At 44.4% G+C, this 16,199-nt stretch overlaps 1 protein-coding gene across 1 annotated transcript; it reads left to right on the forward strand.

Annotated features, from left to right (window-relative positions):
* Positions 1-4,286: 4,286 nt before the first annotated feature.
* On the forward strand, positions 4,287-12,935 carry TUSC2 (tumor suppressor 2, mitochondrial calcium regulator). The gene is made up of 3 exons (XM_075183857.1): positions 4,287-4,524; positions 10,956-11,076; positions 11,907-12,935. The coding sequence occupies exons 1-3, from the start codon at positions 4,394-4,396 to the stop codon at positions 11,970-11,972; spliced, it is 318 nt and encodes a 105-aa protein (XP_075039958.1). The 5' UTR covers positions 4,287-4,393; the 3' UTR covers positions 11,973-12,935.
* Positions 12,936-16,199: the final 3,264 nt, after the last annotated feature.

Below are 16,199 nucleotides of genomic sequence, written 5' to 3' on the forward strand. Positions count from 1 at the left end.
GTACAAGGCGACATTGGAACAGGAGGTAAGGAAAATATTAACTTCATATTCATCAATGCAGCAATAGGACATATTGCCTCCATATAATATGCCCACCATACAGTATATGTCAGAGCAAGTCTGCAATAAACAACATTACTCAGCATAAAATATACCTGTGTGCCAGTATGTAGAATATCCCCAGCTCAGTATGCCTCAATACCCAGTACAAGATGTGCCCTACTGCCCAGTATACAGTATGCCACCCAGGCCAGATACAGAATGCCCCATTCCCAATACACAGCATGCCCTACTGCCAGATGCAAAATGTATGTCCCTTGCCAGTATATACAGTATTGCCCCTTTTACTTAGTATAGTATGCCCCATTGTCCATTATGCCCCATGCCAGTATATACAGTATGTATTGCCCCTTTTACTTAGTATAGTATGCCCCATTGTCCAGTATCCCCGTGCCAGTATATACAGTATGTATTGCCCCTTTTACTTAGTATAGTATGCCCTATTGTCCAGTATGCCCCATGCCAGTATATACAGTATGTATTGCCCCTTTTACTTAGTATAGTATGCCCCATTGTCCAGTATGCCCCAGTGCCAGTATATACAGTATGTATTGCCCCTTTTACTTATTATAGTATGCCCCATTGTCCAGTATGCCCAGTGCCAGTATATACAGTATTGCCCCTTTTACTTAGTATAGTATGCCCCATTGTCCAGTATGCCCCGTGCCAGTATATACAGTATGTATTGCCCCTTTTACTTAGTATAGTATGCCCCATTGTCCAGTATGCCCCAGTGCCAGTATATACAGTATGTATTGCCCCTTTTACTCAGTATAGTATGCCCCATTGTCCAGCATGCCCCGTGCCAGTATATACAGTATGTATTGCCCCTTTTACTTAGTATAGTATGCCCCATTGTCCAGTATGCCCCGTGCCAGTATATACAGTATGTATTGCCCCTTTTACTTAGTATAGTATGCCCCATTGTCCAGTATGCCCCAGTGCCAGTATATACAGTATTGCCCCTTTTACTTAGTATAGTATGCCCCATTGTCCAGTATGCCCCGTGCCAGTATATACAGTATGTATTGCCCCTTTTACTTAGTATAGTATGCCCCATTGTCCAGTATGCCCCGTGCCAGTATATACAGTATTGCCCCTTTTACTTAGTACACAATGCCCCATTGTCCAGTGACCTTCAGTGAACAATATATGGCATTTCTCACTGGCTATTATACAGTATACCTCAATACAGTACGGCCCCAGCTCCTATATACAAGACATCTCAGTGCCAGCAGACAGTCTCCTTTACTGCAGTCAGAATACACTGTCTGCACATAAGTCCCATTGCTCACTCACCAGCTGCCGCACATCTCACATTCTTGTCGGCTGCTATGACATCAGCCACAGCCGGAGGATGTGGGTAACTGTGCACAAAACTTCAGGTTACTCATTCAAAAAGTGATTACATCTGGGGTTTTACAGAAGAGTCAGTAACTCTAATTGTAAGGAAAAGTAACATTAAAGAACCAACATACCAGTTACTGTCAGAGCTGCCGTTATACATTATACTCCCATCAACAGTGAGATGATAAATAGTATATTCATAATGACACTGTTACAGTCACTTCCTGCCATCCCATATTCTACAGCAGCTGTTCCAGAAGATGAATCGGCTCACTCAGTCTGCTTTTAATTGCCTGAAATGAAGATCATGCAATGATTGTAGCTTTCATTTACAGTACACCCCTAAAAAAAACAACAACAAACTATTCTACACAGTATAAAAGGTTGAATCAATTGAGTCAGTTAATACCCTCTTTTCTGGCAGGACATTTAATACTCGAATTATGGAAACCTATTCCCATTATTCTAGTCGGCCAACATTAAATTCTAAGCAAATAAGAACATTAAAGTGAATGATTTTCAAAGGCAAAAAAACATAGCAAACAGCGCCGCCACAGTTTGTGGAAGGTACTGCAGTTCAGTGCGATCAGCTATACCCCTAAAAGGTGATTTAAGAGAGTACATATGTGCATCCATTAGTGTATTTCTGTGAATACATTTTATATGCATTATTCATTAAGTCTGCATCTCAAAATGTCAATTTCTACGGGGTTGCAAAATGTTCTATATAGTAATGTAGGGACTTTGTGCCCTGACATGTAGCCAACAAAATGTGAGCTAAGTACACCTCATTGTACTCTCACAAGATCTCATTATATTTGACTAGATATTTAAATGAGATTAGAAACTTGTAGATGGCGCATTTACTGTGTAAACCCCTGGTCTGTGGGCAACAGCACCCCACACACAACACACAGACACAAATACACTCACTCTCATGATTAATTAAGGTAATAAATGAGGCTATAACCAAGCAGTGTTTTAGGATACAAATAGAAAAGTTTAAGTTAATGAAATGGATCGCTCTAAAGTAGACTAAGCCTGAGGTCAGGTAGCAGCGCTTTGTGCTGTCCTATCATGGAGAGAGATCATTATAATTATTCCCACACACCATAATAAGGAACAGGAGCTGTATATGCAATAATCATGTAATATTATACAAGTCACCAACATTCTGAAATCATTTCCAGGGAGATTTTGCTGCTCAGCAAGATACAGTCTCTGAGAACCTCGGACACAACAATCTCCATCATGTCATATATCTTGGATTTCATTATAATGAAGAGACTTGCATTTTAAATCATTCTCCTCAATAAACAGTGACAACTAACATGCATGAAAACAAAAGGAGGGATTTAATTGTGCACTTCGTCAATGTTGAAAAAAGGAGACTTTTCCATGGGACAGTCCCTGTAAAACAGGGACAGGTGGTAACTATGTAATTCTTGGTAAACTGCAGTTTGTTTTCCTTCTTGACATTGAGGCATGTAGTAGAAAGAGGTCGCTCTCCTACAATGAGGACTCTGTTTCTGTCTCCTAGGTGTTACCTGCACACTCAGCCTTCAAATCGATAAAGGTTCTCAGCTTTACAAATCAATGGCAAAAATAATAAAAATCACTGGCCCCACCTGTCAATGAACGCACACAGAGAATTTCTATAGAACAGGCCTTTTGTGGCTCAGATAGAGAAGCACCTCCATCCTAACATGGCAGCCTCAGGCAGAGGAGGGAAAGGGAGCATGACGGACATATGTAACTAAAACTAAATATAAACCGTCCAGTTATTTCACCTATATAATTTAGCTCAAAAATACACAGACTTTCACATATATTAATGTCATATAGTTGCTTTACTTGCTGTGTAAATTCCAGTCCAAGCAATAGACTAGATAATAGACTAGACTAGACTAATAGACTAGTCTTTATGTGGAGCGTGGACGAGTGTGACATCATAGCCCAGAACCAACATGGCAGAGCAGTGGACAACAGTCGGCAGCTTCTTAGCTGTTATCCCTCAATGAGAGGGAACAATGAGTCATCAGGGGTGTGATGGTGAAATAAGCATCATCATATGTCTTACTCCACACACCTAATGACACAAATGGTGTCATCAAAACACATCTCCCGGATGAAACGCATCCAGAAGATGTGTCTGAAGTATGTCAGAAACTGACAGAATCTGTATAATCGCTATGTGTTACAGCACCTTCTCCCTGTGCACCATCTTTCCAGAGCCGTAACTTAAAATTCTAGCGCCTGGGGCGAGAGAGACTAATGCTGGCCTACTAGCTCTCAATTTAACCAAATTAACCTAAAATATTTGTAAATTTCGCCCTGGGCGGTCGCCCCTATCGTACAGCCCTAGTTACGGTCCTGCATCTTTCACACATCTACCCTCAGTAATATGGCATAATGTGTTATTACAGGACATATGTATAGTACAGTACACTGCTCTATAGGATAAGGCTGTTACTACAGGATATGTGTATAGCATACAGTATAGAACACTGGTCTATAGGATAAAGCTGTTATAACAGGATATAGAGATGTATAGGATACAGTATAATACACTACCTGTACAGGATAAGTGTTATTACAGGATACAGATGTATAACATAGCATATAACACACTGTTCTATAGGATAAAGCTGTTATAACAGGATATAGAGATGTATAGGATACAGTATAATACACTACCTGTACAGGATAAGGGTGTTATTACAGGATACAGATGTATAATATAGTATATAACATACTGATACTGTTATTACACGAGACACGTGACAGAGGCCAGGCGCAGTGGGCGTGCTCAGTCCGCCTGCAGTCACGTGCCTGTGCTCCACGCCTCGGTTTGACCAGCCACGCCTCTTGTGGTCACGTGTTCCTTCTGCTTAGTACCGGAAGTGACGCAGGGTAATAGCGGAACGTGTGTGACAGAAGCCGGGGGCGATACCTCCCCGGGGTCACCTGCGCTCTGTCACCCGGCATGGGCAGCAGCGGGTCCAGAGCTCGGGGCCTGTGGCCCTTCTCCTCTCCGGGAACCGACAGTCCTGGCAACACCGAGCAGAGCGTGGCCCGGATCCGTAAAGCCACCCCGTTCATCTTCACCCGGCGCGGGTGAGTCCGGGGAGGTGACACTGCGCGTTATACCCCTCCCCCATACATTATATACACTGTGCTCCTCCCCCGTACATTATATACACTGTGCTCCTCCCCATACATTATATACACTGTGCTCCTCCCCCATACATTATACACTGTGCTCCTCCCCCATACATTATACACTGTGCTCCTCCCCCATACATGATACACTGTGCTCCTCCCCCATACATTATACACTGTGCTCCTCCCCCATACATTATATACACTGTGCTCCTCCCCCGTACATTATATACACTGTGCTCCTCCCCCGTACATTGTACACTGTGCTCCTCCCCCATACATTATACACTGTGCTCCTCCCCCATACATGATACACTGTACTCCTCCCCCATACATTATACACTGTGCTCCTCCCCCATACATTATACACTGTGCTCCTCCCCCATACATTATACACTGTGCTCCTCCCCCATACATTATACACTGTGCTCCTCCCCCATACATTATATACACTGTGCTCCTCCCCCATACATTATATACACTGTGCTCCTCCCCCGTACATTGTACACTGTGCTCCTCCCCCATACATTATATACACTGTGCTCCTCCCCCATACATTATACACTGTGCTCCTCCCCCATACATTATACACTGTGCTCCTCCCCCATACATTATACACTGTGCTCCTCCCCCATACATTATACACTGTGCTCCTCCCCCATACATGATACACTGTGCTCCTCCCCCATACATTATATACACTGTGCTCCTCCCCCATACATTATATACACTGTGCTCCTCCCCCATACATTATATACACTGTGCTCCTCCCCCATACATTATATACACTGTGCTCCTCCCCCGTACATTATATACACTGTGCTCCTCCCCCGTACATTATATACACTGTGCTCCTCCCCCATACATTATATACACTGTGCTCCTCCCCCATACATTATACACTGTGCTCCTCCCCTGTACATTATATACTGTGCTCCTCCCCCGTACATTATATACACTGCTCCTCCCCCATACATTATACACACTGTGCTCCCCCCCATACATTATACACACTGTGCTCCTCCCCCATACATTATATACACTGTGCTCCTCCCCCGTACATTATATACACTGTGCTCCTCCCCTGTACATTATATACACTGTGCTCCTCCCCTGTACATTATATACACTGTGCTCCTCCCCCGTACATTGTACACTGTGCTCCTCCCCCGTACATTGTACACTGTGCTCCTCCCCTGTACATTATATACACTGTGCTCCTCCCCCGTACATTATATACACTGTGCTCCTCCCCCGTACATTATACACTGTGCTCCTCCCCCATACATTATACACTGTGCTCCTCCCCCATACATTATATACACTGTGCTCCTCCCCCATACATTATATACACTGTGCTCCTCCCCCGTACATTATATACACTGTGCTCCTCCCCGTACATTATATACACTGTGCTCCTCCCCCGTACATTATATACACTGCTCCTCCCCCATACATTATACACACTGTGCTCCTCCCCCATACATTATACACACTGTGCTCCTCCCCCATACATTATATACACTGTGCTCCTCCCCCGTACATTATATACACTGTGCTCCTCCCCTGTACATTATATACACTGTGCTCCTCCCCTGTACATTATATACACTGTGCTCCTCCCCCATACATTATACACACTGTGCTCCTCCCCCATACATTATACACTGTGCTCCTCCCCCATACATGATACACTGTGCTCCTCCCCCATACATTATACACTGTGCTCCTCCCCCATACATTATATACACTGTGCTCCTCCCCCGTACATTATATACACTGTGCTCCTCCCCCGTACATTGTACACTGTGCTCCTCCCCCATACATTATACACTGTGCTCCTCCCCCATACATGATACACTGTACTCCTCCCCCATACATTATACACTGTGCTCCTCCCCCATACATTATACACTGTGCTCCTCCCCCATACATTATACACTGTGCTCCTCCCCCATACATTATACACTGTGCTCCTCCCCCATACATTATATACACTGTGCTCCTCCCCCATACATTATATACACTGTGCTCCTCCCCCGTACATTGTACACTGTGCTCCTCCCCCATACATTATATACACTGTGCTCCTCCCCCATACATTATACACTGTGCTCCTCCCCCATACATTATACACTGTGCTCCTCCCCCATACATTATACACTGTGCTCCTCCCCCATACATTATACACTGTGCTCCTCCCCCATACATGATACACTGTGCTCCTCCCCCATACATTATATACACTGTGCTCCTCCCCCATACATTATATACACTGTGCTCCTCCCCCATACATTATATACACTGTGCTCCTCCCCCATACATTATATACACTGTGCTCCTCCCCCGTACATTATATACACTGTGCTCCTCCCCCGTACATTATATACACTGTGCTCCTCCCCCATACATTATATACACTGTGCTCCTCCCCCATACATTATACACTGTGCTCCTCCCCTGTACATTATATACTGTGCTCCTCCCCCGTACATTATATACACTGCTCCTCCCCCATACATTATACACACTGTGCTCCCCCCCATACATTATACACACTGTGCTCCTCCCCCATACATTATATACACTGTGCTCCTCCCCCGTACATTATATACACTGTGCTCCTCCCCTGTACATTATATACACTGTGCTCCTCCCCTGTACATTATATACACTGTGCTCCTCCCCCGTACATTGTACACTGTGCTCCTCCCCCGTACATTGTACACTGTGCTCCTCCCCTGTACATTATATACACTGTGCTCCTCCCCCGTACATTATATACACTGTGCTCCTCCCCCGTACATTATACACTGTGCTCCTCCCCCATACATTATACACTGTGCTCCTCCCCCATACATTATATACACTGTGCTCCTCCCCCATACATTATATACACTGTGCTCCTCCCCCGTACATTATATACACTGTGCTCCTCCCCGTACATTATATACACTGTGCTCCTCCCCCGTACATTATATACACTGCTCCTCCCCCATACATTATACACACTGTGCTCCTCCCCCATACATTATACACACTGTGCTCCTCCCCCATACATTATATACACTGTGCTCCTCCCCCGTACATTATATACACTGTGCTCCTCCCCTGTACATTATATACACTGTGCTCCTCCCCTGTACATTATATACACTGTGCTCCTCCCCTGTACATTATGTACACTGTGCTCCTCCCCCGTACATTGTACACTGTGCTCCTCCCCTGTACATTATACACACTGTGCTCCTCCCCCGTACATTATATACACTGTGCTCCTCCCCCGTACATTATATACACTGTGCTCCTCCCCCATACATTATACACTGTGCTCCTCCCCCATACATTATATACACTGTGCTCCTCCCCCATACATTATATACACTGTGCTCCTCCCCCGTACATTATATACACTGTGCTCCTCCCCGTACATTATATACACTGTGCTCCTCCCCCGTACATTATATACACTGTGCTCCTCCCCCGTACATTATATACACTGTGCTCCTCCCCGTACATTATATACACTGTGCTCCTCCCCCGTACATTATATACACTGTGCTCCTCCCCCGTACATTATATACACTGTGCTCCTCCCCTGTACATTATATACACTGTGCTCCTCCCCTGTACATTATACACTGTGCTCCTCCCCTGTACATTATACACTGTGCTCCTCCCCTGTACATTATATACTGTGCTCCTCCCCCATACATTATATACACTGCTCCTCCCCCATACATTATATACACTGCTCCTCCCCCATACATTATACACTGCTCCTCCCCCATACATTATATACACTGTGCTCCTCCCCCATACATTATATACACTGTGCTCCTCCCCCGTACATTGTACACTGTGCTCCTCCCCCGTACATTGTACACTGTGCTCCTCCCCCGTACATTATATACACTGTGCTCCTCCCCCATACATTATACACTGTGCTCCTCCCCCATACATTATATACACTGTGCTCCTCCCCCATACATTATATACACTGTGCTTCTCCCCCATACATTATACACTGTGCTCCTCCCCATACATTATATACACTGTGCTCCTCCCCCGTACATTATATACACTGTGCTCCTCCCCCGTACATTATATACACTGTGCTCCTCCCCCGTACATTGTACACTGTGCTCCTCCCCCGTACATTGTACACTGTGCTCCTCCCCCGTACATTATATACACTGTGCTCCTCCCCCATACATTATACACTGTGCTCCTCCCCCATACATTATATACACTGTGCTCCTCCCCCATACATTATATACACTGTGCTCCTCCCCCATACATTATACACTGTGCTCCTCCCCATACATTATATACACTGTGCTCCTCCCCATACATTATATACACTGTGCTCCTCCCCCATACATTATATACACTGTGCTCCTCCCCCATACATTATATACACTGTGCTCCTCCCCTATACATTATATACACTGTGCTCCTCCCCCATACATTATATAACCTGTGCTCCTCCCCCGTACATTGTACTCTGTGCTCCTCCCCCGTACATTATATACACTGTGCTCCTCCCCCGTACATTATATACACTGTGCTCCTCCCCCGTACATTATATACACTGTGCTCCTCCCCCGTACATTATATACACTGTGCTCCTCCCCCGTACGTTATATACACTGTGCTCCTCCCCCGTACGTTATATACACTGTGCTCCTCCCCCGTACGTTATATACACTGTGCTCCTCCCCCGTACGTTATATACACTGTGCTCCTCCCCCGTACGTTATATACACTGTGCTCCTCCCCCGTACGTTATATACACTGTGCTCTTCCCCGTACGTTATATACACTGTGCTCCTCCCCCGTACGTTATATACACTGTGCTCCTCCCCCGTACGTTATATACACTGTGCTCCTCCCCCGTACGTTATATACACTGTGCTCCTCCCCCGTACGTTATATACACTGTGCTCCTCCCCCGTACGTTATATACCGTATATCCCCTCCCCCTCCACATTATATGCAGTACTGTGCTTTATATACCCTACTATATTATATATCTGTCTAATCACACACACACACATATATATATATATGTACAGTGTGTGTAGATATATTTCTTGGCTGCTGTAGTTGAATCGCTGATCTGTATGTGCAGCCTGGAAGGTCAGTCTCTGCTTATGTATATTTCACCCCCCAGCCCAGTGTCCCATGTCTACCCCTCGCCCATCCTTGTTGCCAGGGGCACTGACACGATGTGGAAATGCTCAGACAGGTCACCTTGGTGGCAGCAATTTACTAGTTCATCATTAACTTTAGTCCTTAGCAGCTACATAGTGGATGTGATTATTCTGAGTTATGAGCCCACAGTGTCAATGTCCGGATTATAGCATTTGGGAGATTGTAGCCAAGGCCAGACTAAGGGCAAAGATCACATTACTGAGTCCATAAATTTCTTTTCCAAGCATCAGGGTTGACACCCTTCTGTATCCCAAATAGTGTTTAGTGTCTGATACAAATGACCTAGTGTGAGAGGGTCTTACCGGTCTGTTTATGTAGAGGGTTATCACTGGGATTAACCGAGGCTTCTCTTGCATCTCCCGATTTATCAAATATATTTTTAAATAAATTAAGAATCATATAAATGTGTCAAGTATAATTTTAGATTATACATGAACTTTTATTAAATATGTATAGCAATTTTAGCTCACGCTGTAATGTATTAAATACCCTCTATATTAATCACATAAATCCTGTTATCTGTAAACAATAACAAATGTATATAATCTCTGAAGGTGTAATTCTCCTTCGTATAGTAGGATAACCATCAGCACCAGTGTCTCTCGGTCAGACATCTCAGCTGTCATGTTACTCTCCGAGCTTCCAGTAATGTCACTCTGTTGGATGCCATTGCAACAAAACTGTCATGGTGGAAATACACTGTCCCGTATGTGACAAACCTGGACATACACAATCAGCCAGGGAGAGAGAACCGTTAGTTGTCTCCCTGGCTGATTCTGCGTCACTACACTGTGATGCTGGGGGCCACAGGACCAGCCTGTTACATTTACAGTACTAGTAGGTTTAAGGTTCAGCTTCCATTAGGGTTTGGGATAATGTTGACTTAAGGGTTTTAACTTTGAGCCCTGACTTGATAAATTGCGCCCATGTTTTGGACCAGGGAGTGTTTCCTCCCACTCCTGGATGAAAGAAGAGACCGCTCTTTGAATTAAGGGGTCTCCTAACTTCCTATAAAACCAGTGTGCTGGTATAGAAGGATTACTAGTAACCCCCTTTCCTGGTGGGCCTGGGGACATGCTCTTTTCTCTCTTTGTTAGGAATGTGTGATGTTCCCATATTTAGTTGGTGTGAGCGAGGCCGTGTTTTATAAGTCGTCTTTTTCCCGATAGCTCCATGTACTTTGATGAAGATGGAGACCTGGCTCATGAATTCTACGAGGAAACAATTGTGACCAAGAATGGTCGGAAACGAGCTAAACTGAAACGTGTCCACAAGAACCTGCGGCCTCAGGTAACGGCAGTGAGTTCATATACATGGGGGCAATTAGTGACTGGCTGAGAAAACCGCACCGATCTGAAAGTGAGAGTAATGATAAGTCTCCCATATAACATTGAGATATAACCATGCGGGAACTTCACAGTGGTCGAGTCATATTAAGGACATTTCTAAAACCAGCTATGCTGAAGTGTCTGTAGACTAATGCGATATTATAACCTTAGCAACTCTTGATTCTGATTCCTCGGATGAAAGTGTAAAACTTATTAAAGCAAAGCAACAGTTTGATACCGTATTGAAGCATAATGTTGAAGTTTTCATTTATACATTTTTTTATCTTCGTGCCTTGTTCTATACATGCTCCCCATCGTATTATCATTATATTGTGTCACTCCCTGACTGCTGTTTGTATCAGCAGACGTTACAGAATACTGTGTAGGAAAGTACCAGGGAGTTTTCTGAGTGGAGGGTAATGAAGCTCTACAAATACCAATAGAAATACGACTGTTCATAGTACTAGTTACCTGAATGTTATATCGCAGCACTGATTCTCATTAATCATAAGGATATTATAAGTCACTGACTAGTTCCGCCACCAAATATAAATGCACAAGGCCACAGGTCTCTGAGGTGGTTTAATATCCATTATAATGAACTTGAAAAGGTGCGTTATACCGAATACCACACAAGTGATGACATCAAAACTCACTGTTTATATGATTATTATTTACAGAAGTTGAGTTGTATGATAATGATATAATGTATTTGTGTTGGCATTAATGGTAAAATATTACCATACCGCCTTGTTCTCCTGGAAAATAACTACCCAATCTGCTTCCTCACAGGGCACCATCAAGTTAGACCATCCGTGCATCCACGTGGATTTCCCTGTTGTACTGTGTGAGGTCTGACATTGGCTATACCACCCTTGCCTGCCAAGCTGTGCCCTCCTCCACCAACCTCTGCACCCTACGCTGTGCTCCTGAGACGGGAGCTAGAGGAGGATGATGGGGGGGACACAGGGACAGTCCCCAGATATAAACACTGGCTCGGGGTGTATATAAGGACTGACTCGGGGTGTGACAGCGCACTCTGTTATAGCGGACAGGATCACTGCTGGAGTGTAACATTTCCTGGATTCTCCGTCTGTGTATAGGCTGCTAGCGTTGTATCCCCTCTTGCTTTGATATTTACCAGTAACCCGTTGTCTGCACCACCCTATTTTATGGCTGCCAGGAAAAGAAGAGAGACAAGAGGCACAGCCTCTCTCCTTCATCCTATTCAGGGGGGATACAACTTATTACTGACCGTGTATCTGATCACAGCTGCCCAAAACCTTACAACGGGTCAGAGATTGGTAGCGTATGTGCACTTCTGGCATAATATAGAGGATAAATGTATGTGAAATGTCACCAAAAGGCCAGTCTCCCAATATATTTATGTGGTCTTCAGGGTCCAGCATTTGCACCTGTCTTAGTCGGTTTCGCCTACACAACGTGATCAGTGAAGATAGTGGAATATAGCCAGGGTGCTCTGCACTGTGAAGGAACATTTGCGTGTCTTTGTGACAAATCCTATTTATGGAAAAGCGCACAGGAGTCCTGCTGGAAGTTCCCCGGTACAATCACACTTGTATGTAACTGTCCTGTGTTCCAGAGCTCCCTTCCATGTATGTTTATTTATTACATGTATGTTTTAATTTGTGTTCTATAATCCTGAGCTGTGAAATGCCCCTTCTCCCAGCATCCTCCACTCTGAGCTGTCCCCATACCCCAATCCATCGGACTGTGATCACTGCTGTACCCAGACTTGTAGCAGATTGGGAGACGTCGGGGGCATGGAGAGATTCTCCCCAATAAAACCTATGTTTGTAACTTGGAGTTGTGTTATTCCAGTCAGAGGTAACTGTATAATGGCGCTTGGTACTGATAGTGATCTCCTGGCACCAAGTACTGATATGGATACCTGGAAGTGTGTTGTGATAATTTATCCAATAAGCTGGGTGTGTTTTAGATGCCATAGGCAGTTTGGGTAATGTTACGTTAGGAAGGCATCGCATGATGTAGATGTGAGCAGAGTATATTTCTCCCCAGAGGTCTTGTAGCGCTCGTTCTGTTCATCCACAATGTCCAGCACTTAAGAGTGTCAGTAAAATGGTAATTTGAGTCACTTATCTGAGGGCGGCTGGATAGTATTGCTCTCCCATTACCCATGTCAGAATGTGTAGGTGAGACTTCTACACCAGCTCTTATTTATGTAGCTGGGAGACCTTTGGTTTTGGGTAAAGATACCTCTCATTGTATCCTCCAGAACGCAGCTGTCCTGGTACTTTGGGGGCCTTCATCTACTTTGAAAAGCTGATGAGAGCGTTTGGCAGCTCTGCTGTACAACGAGGTAGTAGCACTTCCCAAGGGTTACAAATGGCCCATGCTTGTTAGATCTTACACTGCATTACTGCTAGCTGCATGGAGACCATCACATCCAGGAGGGATTCCTCACATGCAACCACAGCAGCCAATCAGGTGCTTCCTTTCGCTGTCTGTCCATCTCAAGTGAAAGGTGATTGGTTGGTTGATGTGGGTCAGTACAGGGTAACCCCTGAATGCAGCATTCATGAATGAGATGTTCTTCCTGCAGTATAAACTCTGAGACCTCGTTCTCGCTGGGGTAGATTGTTTGTGTTTTACCAGCATTTGTAACTCGTACAAGACATGTAAGTGGGGCTGACAATGTCCCTGTACCCACTCACGATTTTACTAGTGTACGGGAACGTTGGGTTTTTCATTGCATTGTGTTCTTTCAGTGTGTGTCCTGTGGGTGTAATGTAGAGAGAATCTACAGTGACCTCAACGCCAGTAACAAACGTCAAACACAAACATGCACTTTTTTGAGTTCAATACGGTTTGACCAGTAAAAGAAACAAATGTACCTAATTATACAAGTAACAGCCATTCATACTTACAGGGGAATAATCTGCATATATACTTGTTTTGTACGTTCCTAGTTGTGTCTCTGGTAACAGATCCTTTTTTCATATTTACTAAATGTAATTTTCTTTTTAACACTGAGGTATCCAACATCTCTTCTACTTATGACCCTTTATAACCCATTTATTTGCGTTTACATCCAGAAAATACCATCTGATTGCTGTTTGCCAACATGGACATAACAATGTCGGAAAAAAAGAGGGTGGAAGTGGTTCGTGCCCGAGCCCTACAGCGCATAACGAGTTCACCATATTGGACAAGACAACTACTGCCGGTATTTACAGTGATATATATGTGTACATCCTGCAACTTCAATAAGGTGTTAGTGAGGAAAATCAGGATCCATCGTGTCAGACCTCTCTCCACCTTGTATTGTAAACAACAAAGTGATAAACAAATAGACAATTCTTAGGAAAAAGTGACAATAAAAAACTGGTTGCATAAGTGTGAACACAACCACACTAATACTTTGTGGAAGTACCTTTTGCTTTTATTATTAAAGCAGTGAGTCTGAATAAGTATCAACTTTATCGGGGGTAAATATATCAAAGTGCGGGTTTGAAAAAGTGGAGATGTTGCCTATAGCGACCAATCAGATTGTAGCTGTCATTTTGTAGTAAGTACTAAATAAATGGTAACTAGATAAGTTTACCCCTGGACTGTGCCATTCTATCCCATTCAAGGTCCATAAGATTGTGAGGGGTCTCCTGTGCACGGCCCTCTAGGTCATTCTGTGGGTTTTCAATGGGACTGATCCATTGCAAGACTTTGATCTTCCTTCTCTGAAGCCATTCCTTGGTTGACCTGGATGTGTGCTTTGGATCGTGTCATATTAGATGGTGAAATAACTCTTCCACTTTCAGACAGATGCCAGCAGGTCTCGTGCCGAAATATCTTGATATCCCAGCTGAAGAGAGGCAGCACCAGACTGCCACCAGATGCCTGATCTTTGGGCGAGGAGCTGGGTTGTGTTTGCACCAAACATATTTTTTATAATTAAGGACAAAAATTTAAACTATCTGATCATAAGATGGGTTGGGATGATTGAATGTATATTTATGCAAAGTTTAGACAGGCTGGAATGTTCTTCAGTGTGAGAAGTGGCTTCACCCTACCCCGTAGCCCAGGTATGTACAGAAGATGCAGGAAGTCACCGCATCCTCCCACAAATTCCTGCAGCCCCTTTAATGTTGCCGTCGGCCTCTTGGAAGCTCCCTGATGAGTCTTCTCCCCATGCTGCCACAGTCTATAGATCGACGTCCTGATCTCAGCAATGTCCCTGTTGGTGCAACAATTTCTCCAAATATTGATGATAATACTGACGATGTCCCGTGTTATATGTGATGCCTTTTCTTTTATACACCCCTCATTTCAAGTGAGATCCTGTAGATGTTGTGGAGGTCTTTGCAGAGCATGGTTATCCCAGTAAGATGCACCCTGGGAAATCTCACAAGAAGAGCTCATCTTTTATAATAACGGAACAGTAAGATCAGATTATGCTCCTCTGATTTTCCCTGTAACTCTTCTGTCAGATGCAGATGTTTCTTGAAGCACTTGCTACAGGGGGGGTTTCTCCTGTTTGATTGGTCAGCTGGTAACGCCTGAGTATTGAGGTGCGGGTCTCTCAATTTGTGCCACCGCTGATGTATGATTAGTTTTGCCAATGATGATAAAATAGTATCAAAAGCTTCAACGCTACAAAGTCCAGAGTGTAACTAGACCCCAGGTCTTATGTTCAGGCTGAAGAAGGAGGTCCGGGGTGGGATAGTGGGTAGAGCCCAAACGGCGGTGCCTCCTGCTGTAAACGTGTATCAGTTTGAGGGAGCCCAGGCAGTATGGGTGGGGCAGATGGTATAAAGCAGCCGCTCATTAGGACCCAAACGGTGAGTAGTGTGATAAGCAGTATGTCCTCTAGTTGTGCCTCTACGGGGATGATGAGCCCACCAGTCCTTCCAGACTTCTGACTCTCAGTTGGGTGTAATATACGGTGCTATAATTCCAGGTTAGGATAATAATAGGATTTGGTGAGAAGAGCTAGCGCTCCACCTGTCTATTCCCATAGCCTGGCCAGGCCACGCCCCTCATTGGCTGGACTTTAAATGCAAGTTCAAAATCCATAGATTTGCCTTTACAAGTACTCACTTTACTAAA

Source organism: Mixophyes fleayi, chromosome 8 (genome assembly GCF_038048845.1).
Source record: "Mixophyes fleayi isolate aMixFle1 chromosome 8, aMixFle1.hap1, whole genome shotgun sequence".
Classification (NCBI taxonomy): Eukaryota; Metazoa; Chordata; class Amphibia; order Anura; family Limnodynastidae; genus Mixophyes; species Mixophyes fleayi.